At 37.2% G+C, this 21024-nt stretch overlaps 1 protein-coding gene across 1 annotated transcript in view; it reads right to left on the bottom strand.

Moving 5' to 3' along the window:
- MTNR1A (melatonin receptor 1A) overlaps positions 1 to 20778 on the bottom strand; it is a 55267-nt gene extending 34489 nt beyond the window's left edge. The window contains exon 1 of the mRNA XM_062574656.1: positions 20586 to 20778. Within this exon, the coding sequence (XP_062430640.1) occupies positions 20586 to 20778 (193 nt within the window). The remainder of the gene's footprint in view (positions 1 to 20585) is intronic.
- Between the last annotated feature and the right edge of the window lie 246 nt (positions 20779 to 21024).

Here is a 21024-nt window from a genome sequence, read left to right as displayed (position 1 = left end):
TGGATTGGATAATTGCATTTTCCTGTGCAGTATCATTTAGAACCAGTAAAGAAATTCTGTAATCTCTCCATGCAAATTTTAACTGCTGAAATACTGTTTGCACAATTGGAAATTAAAAATGAGATTTCAAGGAACTTTCAATGTAGGATTGTCATTTCATTAGATGAAATAATACTCCAGATAAGACAATAATATAAGTAATTAATATTATTTATAGAACCAAACATTAATGAAAGATACATATATCAGTGTATCTTTCCACTGCCATACTGTTCATGATGTTCTGGTTGTTCTTATGCAACAAGATGTTTTATAGTATCATTTATACTTAATCATTACCAAATTATAGAACTATTAAAACATACTTAGTGCCGGAACAAATGTTTGATTTGCCAACAAATCTTCAATTAAAACATACTTTGCACCTTACCTCTTCTTAAACTAGTTCTGTTATTTGTAAATCTGGGATGAGTTTATAGCATTGTACTTACATTGTGTGGGGCAGGATTTACTTTTTATTTGCAACATTGTTTGCAATAACCTGTTTGCCATTATTATAAAAAGCTATGTAAAGTAGTGGAGTGTTATGTGATTTAATTATGTTAGTGAAATAGTAATCAGTGATATGAAAAATTGTCCTAAAAAGATTTATAACATTATCTTCAATGGTTTCATGAAGCAATGTATCTTGTGGACAACTGCATATTATGTACTCCACTGAAGACTAAGTTTCAGCAAAAAAATTACAGTAAGCAGAAAAGCTTGGTTTAAGACAGTTATGCATGTGAATATGTCAAAAAAATGGAGTAGTTCTAGCCATATAACATAAAGAGACATAGCTGTACACTGAAATAGATGAGTCTGTTACTACAGTCTTTATTGACTTAACTTTCAGTTTGATAAAATGTAAATCAGGTACAGTTAACTTCCTTTATGATTAGCGCAGATTTGGACTAAGACCAAGTAAAGATAAAAAAGGTTGAAGATGTTCTCTGATATTATTGAGAGGGTTTATGTTTGAACACTAAAACTTAAAAATCTCATTAATTATCTAATTTTTAACAGATATGTGTCATATTAGATACATACCCACACACAAAAAGCCCCCAAACCCAAAGATTATAGTCCCTGTGCACTTTGTTTGCATCTGCAAAGAGCTGATAACATGTTTTTCCGGCTGAGAAAGACTCTGTTTTGTGGTTACTCCAAAGGAGACAAAGCTCTAGAAGTCATTAGACTAGGAACCAAAATCAGTGTGATGTCAGCTAAATCATTCCTATGTCTGATTTCTGTCCAAATTCTGCCTTTTGTCTCTGTCAAAAAAAAAGACGTGCTTCTTTAGGGGAACATCACAGAGTCCACCTTCTAAATCAGGTTACTTTAGGAATTTCCATGCAGTAGTGCTACTCATTTGAAGATAAATTTGGGGGATATCCAGCTATAAAACACAAAAATACAATGCACAAAACAGCAGACAATGATATTCTAGGCTGCATGCTTTTCCCTGTGTCCTGTAGGGATTTCCTCTGAAAATTATTTTGTTTAGGTCATTAAAAACAGTTGAACTGCAATAGCTGGATCTGTGCATTGAAAATGTGCCATCTGAACAAACTGCTGCAGAAGTCGTAAGAGAAGCCAGATTAGTGTGAGAAAGAACAGGATTTCTGGAGTCTTCAGTGTTAGGGTAAGCACTGTTTGCAAAATACCAACATATGTTCCTCTCTCCAGTTTTGGGCAGTTCTTCCTTGGCAAACACATACACTGAAACAAGTGAGCATTCAACATCATTTTTTCCTCTTCAACACTCATTTTTCCCCTTCAACAGATTTTTCCTTCATTCATTGTGTTTCATATATTATCAGCAAGACGCTCTGACTTCCTCTTTCCTTTTGTGGAGATTCCCTCAGGGAAGAGACAGACATTCCTTGTTTGTGCACAAAGAACATTAATTAATGGATTAAAGAACTGTACCACACACTATTGGCACAACTTGAAATTCCCCTGGCATTTGACACAGACGAACTAGTTCAGCTTCCCAGAAGAAATAAGAAAGAATCAGTGACCAGAATCCTGAGAAGATGTACAAAATAGCTTCATTGACTGATGTTTACACTCTACACACCTGACCTCCAAACGCAGGTGTCGCAGACCCTTCTTTCAACAACTTGTTAGCTCCAGAGGTGACTAAACTTAGCATGATGTAACAAGGTTTTTTTGTAGGACTCTACTTTCTACTTCTACCTTCAAAGTTTAATATTGGTAGGGCCAACCAACATGATTTTTGCTCATACCCAAACTCCATCAAGATCTGAAAAGATCTACATTGCTGGAGGACCCTTGAGTTCTAGCATCCTCAGGACCGATACCTATATGGAAACAATATGGAAAGGGATACAACTTTTTTTTTTTTTCCCCACTCACTAGCTTAGTGATTAGAGAGTTCAACAGCTGTAGATTCTATTGTGGTAAAAGGTTCTTCAATATTGAGAGTTATCCTGTAACAAGTTTAGATCATTATCTGAATGATATAAATTAATTTAGATCTTGGCTTGTATAAGTGCAAGAAAAAAAGTGAAATGTCAAGAGGGACATATTTCTTGAATATTTTAATATAGACTATGTGCTTTGTGCAGGAAATTTATTGATTCACCTGAGAAATGCAATTAGAAGTGCTGACAAAATGTTTTCCAGAATGAAAGAGGAGGCTGTCAAGTTATGTTAACATTCATGAAATCTTAGTCAGAACGTGAGATATTCATAATGATGAAGAATTAGCAGATAATAAGACTTTATAAAGACTTTCATAAAAATGAAAAGACTTTCATAAAAATGAAAGAAAATTTCTGAATATCCCAATATGTAGACAATTTAGAAAAATGTATTGTGAATACACTCGAAATACTGAAGTCAGAGGGATAACTTCTATGAATTTACTTAAGTTTTTCTATGAATTTACTTAAGTTTACTTAAGTTTTGGATAAAGCTCATGAGAAGAAAGGTTTTCACTTTCTATGAGTTTGACACTGAAGAAAAATTAAGTAAGTCATAAATGAAAAACTTAGTGCTAGAAAAAGTAAGTTTTTTTCTTATCTGCTAAAGTTTTGAGTTTCTAAAGTACCTACATATATCTATAGAGATATAGACATACCTATATCTATATACATAAACAGGATTAAATGTATTGTGTTATTAGTAACTGCTGTGAGCTCTGCAGGGAATACGATTAAAGACTATTAAGAAACTTTAAGCACCTTTTCACGTAACTGAGCATACTAAGCCTGCATGCTTAGCATCATTTTTCACATGGTAGAGTATTATTTTAGTACTTAATATTCTAATTTTCTGTTTATTTCATAACGAATTTCTAAACGTTTTGATCAATAGTTCTCCACATAACTTCTTTCTTGTTTATTAAAGAGATTTTCAGTCTAGTCAGTGAATTAAGAATTGATATATCCTCTTGACAGTCTCTGAAATTCTAAAACTGTAAACATCCATTTATACAAGTAGCCATTAATCACTGTTTACAGTACATTTAAGCAAGGGTTAGAGGATCAACCTGGGTGTTTTTACTTCTAATATAAGTAAAGGACATTTGATTCTAGAATTCAGATCCTTCATTAGTCAACAGAATCTGTCCTTCTACGATTCAGGAAACATTGTCATGAATAAATAGATTTGGATATGAATATATAGATATATATGAATATTTATATATATATATATATATATATGCACACACACATAATATATTTAAAAAGAGAGGGGGCTTATCACTTTGCTGATATTTAAAACAGCATTTTGAAAATTAAGTAAAACCAGCTCACAACACAGAAAAGTAATTATCAAAAAACTTATGAAAAGAAGAAAGGCTTTATTTAGCTTGAACTTGAAAGAGTTATATTGTTTCTCCAAATCCAAGTATGTCCTGTTACGTTTAGTTCAAAAGCAAAATCAAAAAAAAAAAAAAAAAAAAAAAAAAAAAAAAAAAAAAAAAAAAAGGATATGTAGTGTAAGTTTGCACATTGTTAGACAATTACTTTAGGACCTATTAAAGTACTGCTCACAGGCCACTTTATCCCTCTCTACCTGAGAACTACCCCTGCAACAGAATCATCTGCTGGTACAGACCCCATGTGATCAAACCTTGAATCTCTAAAGTATGGGACATTCTGGGATGAATCCAAAACTGAAGGAGAATTTCAAATAAATATTCTTGGTTCTTTAGCACTTCCCTGCTATCCATTAGTATCAGTTCACCTTTGAATTTTGTAACGTATTTGAGAAGCTTGCAGGAAGATGCATAAAGCATTTCCATCCTGACCCTAAGCCTGTGCAAACATTAGCAAAGAGATGAATCTGTCCACTGCGGTTTACACTTCATTGGACAGATCCTTCTGCCATTTTGACACATTATCTATCCTATTTCAAACAATTTTAGAATATCAGTGGAGGGACTTCTGCCATGTTTTTTAGAAAATATTTGTTTATAGTTTACAGCTCAGTTAACAAATCTGTGAGTCAAAATAGCAGCTTGATTTGCGGTTCGCTCTGTGTGACCTCAGCTTTGCCATTTAGGAGCTGCAATTTCTTCAGGGAGAGGAATTTTCCTGGAGTTTGTTTGATTTGCTGTTGCTTTTTTAAGAGAGAGGCCATTTGCCTGCTTGTTTTAGACTAATATTCTAATGTAAAAAGAATGTTAATTCTACGATGATTACTTTTAAGTCAAAATCACTCTTGTCTGTTAAAATTAACATCAAGGTAATACACACACCAGTGTCAGCACAACAGAACTTTTTAGAAGGTTTTGATGTCAGCAGTTTATGTGGCAAAGACCACAATTACAGTAACAAGCATTATAGTGATTTTAAAGCTATGCCATGCCCTTATTCTGTGACAACTCCGCAGCTGTCAGTAGAATTTTCACACACACATAGTGACACTTGGCTGGTATTTCAACTTGTTTACAAGGGCATAAACAACTTTACGGGTGTATGCTCCTTGTACACTAAGAGACCTGAATTTCTTACCGTAAAGGTGTCCCTACACATTTTGAGAGAAGAACATAAAAAGTCAATGACATTATTAGTTTTCTTTAAGCATTCAGAGGAACATGCTATTTAAAGGCAACTATGAGCTAAACCTTCCTGATTGTCCCAATTAAATGTTCCAAAAAGTGAATGAAGCCATATACACAAAGCAACTGAGTAACTCCATGCTATTTCTAGAACTGTTTTTTTTTTCTCTCCAAATATGACTTTCCAGGGTGCTGTTTATCCCAATATTTTTGTTTTTGTTCCCATCAGTGAAATTGGAATTCGTGAAATCACATGAAAAGGTACAACTGGATAAACTTCGTAATGGGGTTGGGAATTACAGTCATGCTTCAGCTGGCTTTTCATAGCTATTCTGGAAATAAAAGAAACTTTGTAAATTTTATCTAAAAGCAAAATAGGTTTATTTTCCCAACCATTATATGAGCAAGACTCTCTGGTGTCGTAGTGATAATTTTACTCGAATAAGTTTTGCAGTGTTTGGGCCAAGACGATTTTGAGTGTTCTTTAAGTATTGTTTCATGTGTTTCATGAAACACAAATGTGGTACTATAATATTGATTCCCCAGCTATTAGCAAAGTATAAGACAGAAGCATGATGTATTTTTTCTGCTGGCTTCATTCATCTCTTTGAGGCTAAAAATAGAACGCAATGTTAAAGGAGTGACAAGCTGAAAAACAGCTCCAAATGCCTCTAACCCCTGTGTAACTACCAACTAGAACAATTGTCTTTAATATTCTAACTTGATCACCTAAAAGGTTCTCGTCTAGGTACTCAGCAGTCATAAAAGCAAGTAAAGGTATCGCAGCAGTGTAGATATCCCACTGTTACTGAATCACTCAAGTCACTTTGCCTTCCAGCGTTAGCAGTTGTGGTTTACAGAAGTGTTTGGAAAGGGACAGACGGCAAACAATTAGGACTGAAGACTTGGGAATAACTAAAGAACTAAGGACAAAGACAGTTTAAAACAGTACATTTGAATTTGCAGTGCAAGCAAACTGAAACAAGGCACAGCAAAATAGGGAAGTCTTGAGAAAGGTAGGAAGGAGGAGGAGATTGAGTCCAAAGGTTACTGAGAAAAGAGGCCTGAGAAGCCTCAAGATTAAGACACGGAGTTTGGAACTGAGAAAGAAAAGACTAGAATAGGTAAGTTTGAGAGAGAAGGGCCAGAAAATAGCAAGGTGATAAGAACAACTGAGCAAAAAATGTCATATACTCTCTCTTCTGAAGCCTGGAAAGGAACTAAACATTTCTCAGTTTCCATAGGTCTCTAATGTCAGCAGGTATTTCTGTGAAAGCTAACAAGACAAATGTCTAGTTCCATTCAGATGTTGATGACAATCCACTACTCCCAGAAGTTACTCACACAGCTCATATGGCTCTACTGTTTCCAGCTTGGCAGATGAGCCATGTAAAGGATCACTATGATGATACATTTCTGAAATTTTTCCAATTGTTTTTCAAGACTCTAGAAGAGCTCATCAGATACACACACAAACATATATTTTAAGACTACAAGTGTTGCAAAAGGGTACTCAAGGATGTTTTATTTCTTTATTCCTACTAAGTACTGCACATTTAAATCAAGAGGTGTCAGCTGAACTGACTTCAGGCACTAGAGAATATAACTAGGAGAAATATGATTACTGAGATAGCTTTAAAGATTTTGTAGAGCTCAATAAATTCTGTAAGTTGACCCTAGAAAGGTCTTTATTTCTGAAAACTTACTGAAGAATGTGTCTCTCACCATGAGGTATTACTCCACCCTGCTTTGCCAAGCCTAATTTCTAATGCTTCCTACATCTGATCTCTGCAAGTAGAATTTGAACTTGAAAATATCAAAGTTCACTTGTAAAAACCTAAATGTGAATCAAAGCATGTGAAAGCCTAGTATTATGACAGTTTAGCTATTTTTAAAACATTGCTAATATCTATGACACCAGAAACAAGAGTTTCCAAATTGCTAGCCTCTTGTATAAAACAGAGGCAAATTTTATAGTTACAGATTGCAACAAGCAGAAAACTTTTCTGTCATACTCCAAAGATTCCTCCATCAGTCCTGTATAACCACTTTCACTTTATCTAGACTGAGTATTAGACATGCTCTTCTCTGATAACCTACAGTCTTCTGAACACAGTCATCACAAGAAAACAGATAAAGTTGTCTGTAAATAAGAAGCATTATAAGCTTTCCAACCAGTACAGTACACTTTTGCCCAAACTGAGGGGTTGGTTACTTATTTCAAATATGTTCACTTAAAATAATGTTAACTTCATTAATGTGAGCAATCCTGGCAAGGAGAAAAAGTGCAACTGAAGCCCATGTCCTGCTTTCATCACAGTCCAGTATCTTCTGTAAAGTTTCTGATTTTAACAGCAGATAAAGCTATGTAAAGGTAGTGGAAGTGATGGAAACAATTATTTCAGCTAGGAAATGTAGAATTTAGAGCCAGCCCTGCAAGAAGTCTCATAAAGAGGCACTGGAACAATAAGTGAGATAAAATGCACTCTCGGGCATATTAGGCATTGTCTGAACAATCATTTAAGTCACAAATAGTGGAAATTTCCAAAAGCTATATTTTTACTGAAGCTTGGGAATATGAGGCAGAGAAGTCAACAAAATCATATGGTCAAAGTGGCTGACAGGGCTAAAAGAATCCACGCTGGCTTTTGAACTTTGTGTTGCTAGGAATCAACTGATATGTTTAATACAACGATCTTCATGACATACCTAGGTCAAAAGAAAGGTAAATGGAGATAAATTACTTAAAGAGCTGAAATGTCCCCTGGGCTATTTTGCCATTAATTTTCTCAGTAATCTTCTTAGTAGTTTTCTCAGTAATTTTCTCCAAAATGTGAAAATTAGAAACAGCAGCATTTTCTAAGGCAGACAACATATTAGACTTAGTCAACTGAGACACTGAAATAGAAAATTTTTAATTCTACCTATGCTGAAAAGACTGTACCGCAGTAGAACCCAGTGGATCAGGTGAATCATAGTCTAATCAACTCTACTAGCTTTGCCATCTTATTGATGCCTCTCAAAATGGCATGTTTTTAGAGCAATCCCCCCCCTAAAAAACCCAACATCTTTAATGTTTATCTTCATTGTGTTATCTCATCCAAAAGCCGCTGTACAAACTTAACTAGGAAATTATCTCAGAACGTGATCATCAAAGCAAATCTAATTACAGAGGTCATTTCAAGCTAATGTTTAAACGTGTTCTGTGCTTTCTAAATACTACCTATTATCTGAATAAAATTTTGTGAACAAATGGCATTTATAAGGAAAGCTATACGGGATAAAATTTCTAGTGTTTTCTTTTTGAATTATTCTTGCAACATGCAAGGTACATTTTCAGAATTTCACAAGCTATAGAAAAAGAATTTTAAGAAAAGGAGGAGGAGATCTGAATTGCATACTGACAGACTCAGAGATGACTCAAAACAGCAGGGGTAAGATCAAACCAGAAAGTGAAATACGAATATATGTAATTCTGTGCACAGAATATATACAACAATTCACACAACTGAGTCTGTATAGAGATACAGCTTTTTTGGGTCACAAATGTGGAAGAGGGGATCACAGTCTGCCATGTTCGGAGCAGACAACACACCCAAAACGATAAACTCTAAAGTACTGCAGAACTGAAAAAAATCACATATAATGACTGGAGTTCAGAGAAAAGTAGAATTTTACACTGTTTTTAGAGAACTTATCTCTCAAACTTTAAAATGAGACTGAATCTAATGTATTATTACAGTTATTCATTTAACAGACATAACAAGTCTCCCACAGATAATGTAGTCTGAGTCTGTGCTCATGTGGTGTGAAGGAATTAAAAAAGCCTCCAGAGGTGAGATGACTTTAGTGGAAGCAAGAGCCTAGAATAAGAACAGTTATTAATACTTTTTCTTGGAAAGGTCTGCAATGCCACGGAAGCTGTAGAGCTTATATGTTGCTAAGCCTAAATATGCTAAACTAGGCACGCTCTGCAAAAATGCATCTGTCACTGAAGTAAATCTAGTTATGCAGTGTCTGAAATTGTTTGAGGGGTTAGGGGCATTCCCACACATTCTACATTTATAACAGTTGACAGCTTCCCTAAGAAAACATGAATTTCAGAAAAATGTTTTTTGGTTAATAGACTCAGGAATACCTCTAGAAATGCAATAATCGTAAGTAGGGTGAATTCAAAGGTTAATAGCACAGCCTTAAGAACCCCTTCCTCCCCTCTGCCCCCCCCCCCCGCCCCAGAATTACAATTAGTATTAATCTTGAAGATTCTAACATCAGTTGCTGGTGGCAGGAACTAATGTGAAGCTTCTAATATAAGCAAAATATCTTAGAAATCAATTCACTGCTCTGGTGGTAGTCTATCAAGTTCTCTCCATACAAGAAAAGCATGCTCAGGCAGCCTGACTCCAGCCAGCCTTCTGGCAGCATCCTGCCTTGTTACAGCAATGGCTTGAGAAAAGTAAACCAGGAGGACCCACTAAAAGCACTTACAATGAAGGGATTCATCAGTATTGTGGCAAGTGTTCTGTACCCCAATACAGAACAGATATCCACAAAAAGTAGACTGCAAATTCCACCTCCATTAGGCTGCTTCCACCTAGCTTATTTGCTTCTTTTTTTACATTCAGATGTAAAATTCACTTACACTTGTCAGATTCAGCCACGTCTTCAGGGCACATTTTAGGTAATGAATGTTTCCAGCTCTATTAACAAGGTGCAAGTGCAAGCTTTATGCACCTGTACCGTCTTCTCTACATTGTCACTAAATATGCATTAGAAATTCTTACCAGGAATAATTGCAAAATAAGCACAGAACACACTTTTAAAGTTATTTGTATTGCTATTATTTGTAATGCTGCTAAGAACAATGCAGCATCTCAGTATTTTATAGCCCATGTTCTACACCCCATATTTTATATCCCATAGAGCATATGAAAAACAGTTTCACAGAATGCATAATGGATCCCATAAGGGAAAGGTCCAAGTCAAAAACAACACTAAAGCAACAGCCTTTCAGACAGATCTAGCCTCAATGGAAATAAATGCAAGGAAAAGAAAAATCACCTAATTTACTACAGGAGCAAGCAATTTAACAAGCACAGTGCAAAGTCATTCTCCAGCACAAGAGTGGTCATCTTCCTGTCACCTTCAGAGTAACACCTAGTGGGTGTGGCTTGTCCCAGGAAAAAGTACAGATGTAATGAACAGAACGGGGAAAAATTCCTAGAAGCATCCAAAAATAATTGAACAGAAGTGGCTATATGAGGCAGAAGCAAACTCCTGTGGCAGGGGGCAGTCTATAAATACAGGAAGTATTATGCCATAAAAGCAATGAAAATCAAGACAAGTTTCCAGCAATCAACAGAAAGTTCACAGTCAACAACCTTACCAGCACTGCAGAGATTCCCAGTATGTTGAATGGGCGAGAGAAAAGGGAACCAGGAAGAGAGATGAAAGAACTGGAGTAGGGCGAGCATAGATCTCTAAGAGAAACTGCAAAAGAAATGCCTGCTTATTTGCTAAAAGCAACATTTGAAAACCTTTGCTACAGGAAAGCGTAAGAAAATATGAAAACATTTTGAGCTCTACTTCAGCTATTTAATATATGCTGAGACACAGAACTTGGATCTCTTGTCTTCCCAGTACTTATCAGCACAGTGAGTAGATGAAAAGCTGGCTTGCCCAGCCAGGTGGAGATAACTACGTCAGCTCTACTACCTTTAACGGTTACACGCGGGATAGTTGGAACGGGCTTGACCAGCAAAAACTGTGTTCTGGTGGCACTCACCAATACAAAGCTCCCTATGGGAGCCAGTTAAATAAGCGTGAATTACAGAAACATTGAGACTGTTCTGATTTATACCAGGAACTAAACCTGCCACCTGTGTCTAGGTGCAGGAAAGCTGGGGAGACACTACTGTCCCTCCTCCCTGCCAGACGTGCTGAATATTGTTCTCCCACATATGAGATATCCTCATTTGTAGAGCAAGTGTATATAAAGCAATAAATCAAAATGACTTACAATTTGCCAGTGGATACATTATTAGAGGAAAAAAAATAAAAAGGGAGAGGAGAGCAGTATTTTTCCATAAAAAGACCAAAATAATCAGAGAAAATGTTTTTAAATGCATCTGTATCCATAAATTTCTCAAGCAAGTCAAAAATACCTTAAACTGGAAGAATCTTTGCTGCAAGTACTTTGTGCAACATAACAAAGAACTGTAGGATTTATATATGCCTTAATATGAACGTGTGTGTGTAATAGCAGTGCTCCTCTACATCTCAAAATCAAGACACAGCCAGTGCTAAGAAAATCTTCAATAGCTTAGGAGTTGAAGTGTGTTGTATCATCAGTGAAGGAGAATAAAACGGGTTTATGAGACATTGCAGAGATTCCCAACAGTATAGTTCATTAGACAAGAAAAAAAAATCAAGAAGAGAGCTGAAAAGGTAGTGGTGGGAGGTAGTCAGACTGATAAAAGAAACTTCAAAAAGAACACCCATAAATATATACGATAGTGTTGTATTTGGCAATAGAACTAGTAGATGATCTGTGCAATGAGGCTATAGAAACACACTCCCGATTCTTAAATTTATTCTGCTTATTATTATTCTGCTTTATATATTATGTGCTCATATATTATTATACTTATTATACTATTGCTTGTTATTCTGCTTATTTATTCTATTTATTATAGAACTATGAGTTTCTAGAAAGCAGAGAAGAAAAAAGATAACATTAAAGATAAAATGATGTTATCCGACCAGACAACTCAAGTGCAAGCAAACTTTCCTTGACCCAAGTAACAAAAAAATCCATTCATTAAAAACAAAACAAAACAATTAGATAGGACAGCATTGCAGTAATAGATGGTTCTTTTGTTTTCTTTATACCCAGGAGCGTTCTTGAAATACTGATTCGCAGACTCAATAGTTTGCATAGCTACTGTACACGAAATTATAAGCGACTTCAGATCACGCACTCACTTCAGGTTATACACAACAGGTATTTTCAGAGTACAATGACCCTCACCTGCAGTCAACTTTTTTGCAAGGAAATCAGTGCTCATACTGTAAATAATCCTGGTTCTGACATCAAAGTTCTTAATGTATGTAATGAATTCCTCTGTAGTGGGAACATCAGGGATTTCACCAGATATGGTGTCTAAAGGTGGTGTCCAGAATAACACAGATTTAAAGGTGGTCTTTCATCTTACCACAGGGAAAGATGGAGATAAACATAACCTATGTCTTTGGATTTTGGGTTGAGGTCAGGTACAAGAAGGAAAGTTGCGGTAGAAACCTCTCTGCCTACAGCAGTTTGGGTTTAAGGCTGTTAGCAGGATAGCAGCCTTATGATCAGGCAAGTGTGTCACACCTATGAAAAACTAGAGGAGACTGTCCTGGATCTTAGTGAAATCAATAGTAAAACTTTTACTATAACCAAGATTTTGCTTTTAGGGAAAGTATGTTCTAGAGATGAAATACTCCTAGAGGGAGAGCACCAATCTCAGAAGTGGAAAAATTATCTTGTCAATAGACAGAGGAGTTTGATATTTAACTTTGCTGAACCAGCAAAATAAGAGAAGATACTTTTACTATTCACTCAATCAGGAGATGAGTAAGATCAGCAGTTTATGCTAAAGGACAGTGGTGGTATGTTTAAGCAATAAGAATAACTTTCTGGAGCTGAAATAAGGAAGAGAAGAAAAAGAGAGGAAAAAAAAAAGAGATCAAGGCATAGATTGATTCTTAAACAACTTGTATGAATGCCTATCAGACCTGGAGAGTGAACTTGATCCAGAAGGTCCTTGTCAGTCTTTTTTTCTACGTGACAGCTGATTCAGCAACAGAGAGATTCAGTAAAGATTAGGAAATGTAACATGAGGGTAATAGAAATGTGGAGGAAAGAAAATCTGACTTTCTTTAGTAAGTCATAACTAGAAGTTTCCTAGAACTTGCATGCTAGATAATGGCATTACAATACTTAGAGAAGGTAGATCCCAGTACTACACAGCCAAAAATAATGTGAACACATACCTTTACTGTAAATAATTACTGTAATTAAGTCAGAACACATGAATGCAAAATACAAACTGTTAGGATTTTTTTATTCATAGGCCATTAATTCTTCATTCAAAACAAAGAATACAACTGAAATAACTGGTTCATTCACATTTATGCAAACACTGATTCTTCATAATATGTCACTCAATTTTTAACAATGATATCCAGTATGCCAAACTAAGTCTATGGATACTGTTACTCAAGAAAATATAAATATAAATATATATAATATCTGAGAAGTACTAAAAGAGGCTAGAAAAAAAATCATTGAAAATCATCACTTCATGAGTGATTTGTGATGTTTGACTGAAGGGTCAAATAGTGGTAGTTAATGAGGAAAATTCATGTAAAGAAGTCCCTTCCTTTCAATATCTCTAACATGAAGCTGTCCATACCTGAACTGTATTGGGGTAAGAATACTCTTTCATCCTGAGAACAAAAGCATTTCTTTGCACCCCAACACAGACAGGGAAAGGAATATGTCCTTAATTTTAAGACTAAGAAATAGGAAGCCTTTTTTTGTCACTAGATCTAGAAGATAGGCATCAAATTAAACCCACATTTACTACCATCGGGAAAAGAATATTCACACATTTTTCCCAAAACCAAATAATGAAAAACTCCAGTGAAACTTTTCTAGGGTCTGACTAGATACTGATCTTCATGGTTGAAAAATCATACTCAAAGCCATGCATCACTTGGCCAATAGCTTCAGAGTCGGCAGACAAGATGTCTCACCTGGCTGACTAAAACAGTATTGCACAGTTGCACTATAGCCACATCAGGCTCATTGAGGTTCAGCTGACCTGGCCTTCCTTAAAGTTACTGGGGTGCCTGTCCACACCAAAAACAAAGCCAAAGTGATAAGATGCATACAGATGTTCTATTTCACTATCACTTGGACAAAATTAGGAATTTGTTTTCTATGGGCCTAAACAGAAAAATAACCAGACTTCATCTTCTGGATCACCTTTGCTGCTCAATTGACACAGCAAAAGTGGCTGAAATAGCATGTTTAAGGATGTGGACAGAAAAATAAAATCTATTTTATCTGGGACCATCCATGTACCTTGCCAGGTGCTCAAAATGTATTTGAATTAAAAACTCCAGTGGTTACTCAGGGCAGTGCTTGTTAACAGCTGCTATCAACAGACCTTGGGAGTCAAGGATAATTGAAGAGTCCAAATGGAGTCTTGAAGGATTTTCCTAGAACCCTACTAATGTGAAGGATTAAGAGTCCTCTATGATTTTTTTTTGGGGGGGGGGGGGAGGGAGGGAGGGAAAGGAAGAGGGAATAAGAAAATCCACACACACAACACAAAACCAAGCTTAATTCAAGTATGTAACTGTGTAAGGTAAGAGTTGCATTTTTATACTCATCAACAATATAGTAACTATTCTTCAAAAAGCACCTGTAACTACGCAACCTAGTACTATAATTAGGTCATTTATAAAATGAAGAGAATAAGCTATCCTCTTCCTCTGGGAAGAAGATGAGATAATCATGTAAGGTAGGAACCTGGATGATCCTGCTCTATTGTAATACTGCCTATCTTTACAGACTTCAGAAGGGCTAAATTTTGAAGGAGCACTTCTTTAATACATTTTTTTTTTTTTTACTAGTCTCAAGCATTATTTAACTACTTGTTAAACACATAATGAACAAATGTTGAATAACTAAACATTAAAACATTAACAAAATACATGTTTATTATATGCTAAATAATTCTGTTAGTACCACATGTCTTCCTGAAGAGGCTGGCAATCACTTCTCAGGAGTGGAAGGTTAATCTGGGACCTGAGACAGCTTCTTCTACTGGCATTAGAGTCGGAAACTGCCAACAGCAAGGGTGGCCACCCTTTTTAGGTTGCAAAACTAAACTGCGATGCACAGTACTGACTTGACATTGCACAATTGTTATTGCCCTAGGAAAAAATGCCTCCTTGTACAAACAGGTTGGACACTGGATTCCTGTTGCTGGTAAAACTTCAGTCATGGAAAACTAGATTTGCTGCTGATGTCTTATACTAGAAACATGTGAAGTGTCTATGCTGTAACAGGGTGGGAAAGTGGCTAGCAAAAAGAAGTAAGTAGAAAAGGGATGGGAGTAGGAAAAGCAGATTAGGGGAAATTGCTAGTGAAAAGACCTGAAATGATAAGAAAGATCTTAATGAGAGAAGGGAGAACTCCAAAAATAATCTAAGCGATAGCAAATAGTATAATCTATTAGTACCAAAGTTTGTTGGCAGAAGCAAACTACAAGCACTGCCAGTAAAAACTTCAGTATGCAGAAATTTTCAGAAGGAATGGGAATTGTTGGGTTTGACAGACATATTACTAAAATATTCAGTATTATTTGAAGTGTTCATCTCTATCGTTGGTCATTGACAGGACGGTGCCATTTAAACAAGTTTTGAAATAAACTATTGATTCAGTAAATTATTCATCAAAACCAGTCTGAGGAACAACTTTATTTAAAACTATGCATCTTTATGCTCAGTTTTGTTCAACAGTTGGCAAAGTTCAATATATCCACTAGACATTTTCCCCTCCCCTTTGGCTTACCATTTTAAATACCTGAAGTTACTCATGTCTGAAATATCAATGTTCATTGTCATCAAAATCTCAGCTTTCATCAGAACCCTGACTTTATCTGCTACAACTTGATCTTCTATAGGTTATCTCCCTTGAGTCACATATTTGTCAGGAGACTCATTTTCTCTCTGGACAAGAAATCATCCAAGGCTCACCTGTAATAAAAACAATGTTTCTGTTAAGTCTGAATCCACAATAGGAGTTTCATTTATTAGACACAGGATAATATTTATTACTCTATTAAAATTGTTTTAAAACAAAAAAGCAAAACAGATCATCAAGAACAATCATTCTGAAAAGGCTGATGACATCTTCAATCTGATTATTAAGAGGGTTCCAATCCTATCTTAAAAAATTTTATTCTAGAAAATACACCAAAAGGAACACTCTTCACCAACCAGATTTTTATGCTGCTCAAAGAATATCATTTTTAATGAATAAAAACCAGCCAATTCTGAAAAGCCTAGAAAGAGTTCTCACTGATAGATCCCATCCCCCAGTTCTTTAAAACTGTACTATTAACAAATGTTGGACATAAAAGGAAAAAAGGTACTAAGTAGCTGTTCTTCTTAGTTCTTCCATCAGTGACTTCACTGATCTTATGGGTTTTGCTTTTTACGGGATTACTTTCAAGCTCATTCTTTGGAGCACCCAGAGCTGTCTTTACAGAACTGTTTATTTCTAGTGTAGCTGAGGCAGATTTAGCATATAAGCATTGTTTTCTCCCTTTTTCAGCGCTGCCTCATTCATGAAAGTAGCTACATGCATTCTTAAATTTAGGCGTGCATGCATCCTACTGAAGTTAATAGTATCTTGCTGTTCTTGGGGCCCTGGAACCTCAGCAATGTCAGACCTCTATCTGGCTTCTTCACTAATAACAAAGACCCAAGAGTTGCAGCAATAAAAGGTCAGGAATATGGGAAACAGGAAAGGTACAAAAAAGCCAGATGTGCAGGAGACTAGCATAGAACAGAGATAGTTGAGAAGTGGGTCCATACAGCTTTCTGCCCCGAGGCAGCAGGTGCTAGTTACCAGCATGGCATCAGTCCCCAAGTTGTGTCAGGTGTGATGAAGCCTTCTGACAGGCACAGAAGATGAGGGTGAGACTGATGGGGCTCTCCTTTGGCCTGCTGGTGGCCCCTTCTGTCATATAGGCTTGGAGATGTAGTTGGGCACCTTTGAACCTCAGTGCTAGCTCTGCATAAAGTGGTCAGGAAAAAGCAATGCACTGGGCCAAGAGAAGAGTTTCAAAAGGTTGAACAAGCAGGATAATAGTGCTCAAGACAGCTTTCTTCACTGATATTAAGAAGGGTTCAGTCCTGCAATCCTTGAGTACCCAAAACTCCCCGTGACCAAAATGGCAGTTGTGTTGACTCTTCCCCTGACATTTTAACTTAAAAACCAATAAGCTAATCTTTAGTCAACACAAAGACTTACAACTGCTCCCCTACCATGTTCTTGATGCATTGTTTTCTTGGTGTGGGTAACAACAAAGGCATAAGGATACTAACCAGCAGTGATAGGAATTTATATGTAATATTACTTTGAATGATCTTTCTCCTGAGATGCTCTAATCCAATGTTGATCATTTCAAGTAAAAACTTCACCTGATGTTGCAAGAAGTACAAGTATTTCTCTAATCCATCTTTCCTAAGGCTAACAATTTTATCTTTTCAGAGTGGAACTTTTGTTCAATTATGTTATTATTTCTGTTCTATGAATATTAGCAATGGAAAATGGAACATGTTAAGATGATTTACACCTTTCTTTTAAAAGATGTGTTATTAAAGAATGCATCACTTTAAAGATGCACAAAAATATTGTCAAAATATGGGCATTAAAATCCTTATGCCTTGAATGTTTCCCTTTAAATTTCTTTCAAAGTTAAAGGATGACAGACATCATAAACCAGATTCAGTCTTCATGTAGACCACCGTTAAATTGCAGCAGTTTGCATCAGGACTGAACTGGTGTCAGGTGCCTGTTAGATCATAAAGTCACCATTAAAAAAAATAGACCATAACTACAAAACTTATTACAAGTCAAGTACATTAAATAAAAGAGGATCCTACCAGTTGCATCATCGGCTTCTGTGTCTAGAAGAGCATCTACTGAAGCCACGCCTGTGACTATGAATGGGTCTGTAGTATCAGACACTCCTCGCTTGCTGAGACAAACTTCTTTGAGATACTGACTCCTCTGCATTGATCAGTGTCTTTACTAACCTTCTGACTGTCAGGAAGGTTATATCACTTGTTGACAAGGTGTCTAGGCCTTCCTACTATGCCCCAATGCACTTTAACCATAAGTAGTCCACAGGTTTGATTTGTAGTTATCTTCCAAAAATACTTAAATAAGAGCAAGTGTGAGATGCAAGATATTTTCCCCCACTAAATCCACCTTTTTGGTAAAATGTTAAGTATTCCTTATTTCTGTTAGTCCTCTTTTGCAAGGAAGTCTTCAATGAGATACATTTTCTTCAGGAGGTATCTTCTGTTCCTTCCTGACCTTTTCCGGTGGAATTTTCATCCTGTGTCTTTTTTCCTTAATAAATGTGCCAGCAAAGTACTTTATTAATATAATTGTTGTAATATCAGAAGTTTTTCCTATTACAGCTCTGTAAAAAGTTGCAACTGTCTTTACAATTAGTAAATTATAATTTAATTGTATGTATAGGTCAGTATTTTCAACATAATTTCTTCCTAAATAACCCGAATTAATGAAAACTAAATTTAGAAATTTTTCCTCCTCATATTGAATAATATGAGGCTAAGATCTTCTAAATATTCATTCAGAGTTTACTCACCTGGATAATCCCTCTGAATTCAATGCCAAGTTTAATGCTGCGCTCACATTAAGTAGAGTTATTTATAGGCATAGTTTCATTGAATTAGTAAAAAATAGTATAATAGACCATTTTATGAGGCTTGGAATTTTCTTTCCAAAGTTTCCTTTTATCTGTGTACTAAAAATTTGTAGTCATCTGTAGAGAACAGAAGACTTAATCTGCCTCCCTAAGAACTTCAAAACTTTTACTATTTTTTTCCAAAATGAACTGCAAGCTATTTCCATCATGAACCAAGTACCTACTCTTTTAATTAATTCCTGATTTCAGAGAGTAGAGTTGTATCTACATCATGTTCCAGTCAAAACAAACTTATGTGTAGAAGAATTCTCTTTTCTCCTAGCTGTAGCAGGTAACTGTTGCCAGTTTGCTGCAGTTCTTAACAGTCACTGTGAGGGAAAATGTAAGAATGAGAAATGCAAAGAGAGTGAGCATGTGTGGGGATTATGTGAGATCTACAGTAGAGAAAATATGCACACAGAGACCCCAGTAATTCAGTTATGTTTCCAGAAAACAGACACCAATCACCACATTTTGTTCTAATTTGTTACCAGAAATGTCTGTATTATGAATTCCCCACAGAAGAGCTGAAGTGTATTTTTATTAACTAGGGGGAGGAGAATATCACCTTTTCCCCTAGAGTAACCCCAGTAATATGCCTATTCTCTTCCTTTATATGAAGGGACCCTTCCTCCCTCTGTATAAAAGTCACATCAAAAGAGTCTAGGATGAAAAGAAAGATCTTAAGTGATAGAATAAGGATGGTCAAGAGGTGACTTGAATTCTGGGGAAATGCACTACATAACCTTACTGGTCTTAATAAAAGTATTTCTATCAAGGAAACTGAGAGGAGAATATAGCTTTTTAGATCATGGCAATCACATAAGAAAAAAAATCAGTTTGCCTTCATTTTGATCCTGTGTGTTAGCATTCTACTCTGACTGAATAGAAATGAAAAACATAATCCTTTTGAATTACCTGCCTTAACCTTAGAAAGGTAACCATGGCACCATTTGCTGGAGCTGCCTCTCTCATGAATTTTAAACAACTAACTATTGAAGTTTAGGGGCACTAAAACAAAGAATCTGACAGCTAATCATGAAAAATAAATGAAAGCAACATCTACTAATTATAATGGAAAAAAAAAAAAAAAACAGAGTTCTGCTTTCATTAACAAGGCAGCTTCCTTCACATGCTCTCATGTTTTTTTCAATGAAAGATGCATGGGGTTTTGAGTGCACAGATTTGGTACACGTGCGCAGCAGCTGGTCTGACATGATAAAGCAGAATGAATCTGAAGAAGTTCCTGTCTGGTGAACCAATAATCCATAAACTAAGAGGGATTTACTCAATAGACCATGACAGATTCTAGCCTGTCAAAATTGCACATTTTTTTAGAAGGTGCCTAAATCTGTTTCTCTGTCAGATGTTTCCAATCTCACCAAAGACCTAAATAGCAAGTAGGAAGTGAACAAAGAAAAATGAATGGAGTGTCTTTGTTTATTCTCAATCCTGCAACAGCTAAAATTTAATATTCTGTTTAATTAGAAGCTCTAACCACAGAATTTATTGTTGGAAACGTTTCTATTTAACTCAGAGAAAAACTGAAAACTGATCTGCAGAATAGCCTCTAGCATGCACAGGCACACGCTGTGTATCACAGCAGCATGCCCAGTACCGTGTTTAATTTCACTCCTAAACCAGGTTTCTTTCTTTTCTGCTTGGTGGGACTGAACAACAGCTAAAAATAGCACCACGATTCGGCAGTTGCTAAAAATACCCTTGTCCGCTTGACCACCTATTTAGCATGGCATGAAGCCCGTGCCCCCTGCCCCAACCTGTAAGCGCCAGCCCGCGGTGGCCCGGGCAGGGCACAGCCCTGGAGCTGGGAGCCCAGGCGAAGTTCTCGCCGCGGACGGGAGGACGCGGCGCTCCAGCACCCGAGCACGCCCTCCGCCGCCGCGGAGCCGCGGGGACCCCCGAGCGGCCCCGCCGGCCCTTACCCGCGTTCCGCAGCTTCTTGTTCCGGTACACGGAGAGGATCACCAGGAGGTTGCCCAGCAGGTCCACCACGATGGTGAAGATGAGGATAGCGGCCAGGGTGGAGGTGACCCAGGGAGGGCGCCGCGGCGCGCCCTCGCCCGGCGGGTCCCGCGGGAGGTCGGAGCCGTTCAGCTCACTGCCGTTCACTCTCATCCTCCTGCCCCCGCCGCTCACGCTCCCCGCATGCCAGGGCGGAGCCCGGCCGCGGGGCTCCCTCCGGCGGGGGGCCCGGCCGCGGGGCTCCCGCCGCCGCCGCTCTGCCTGCCCTAGGGCGGGCCGGGGCTGGCGACGCCGCGGGGAGCGGGCGCTCCGCCCATGGCCGCCGCCGCTCCAGCTCGGAAGTTTCCCCGAAGTGTGCATGTGCCACGGCGGGATACTTTTATAGCCTTCCCGCCGCGC

The sequence above is a fragment of the Rhea pennata genome, chromosome 4, assembly GCF_028389875.1.
Source record: "Rhea pennata isolate bPtePen1 chromosome 4, bPtePen1.pri, whole genome shotgun sequence".
Taxonomy (NCBI): domain Eukaryota; kingdom Metazoa; phylum Chordata; class Aves; order Rheiformes; family Rheidae; genus Rhea; species Rhea pennata.
This window is presented reverse-complemented; position numbering and strand designations above follow the sequence as displayed.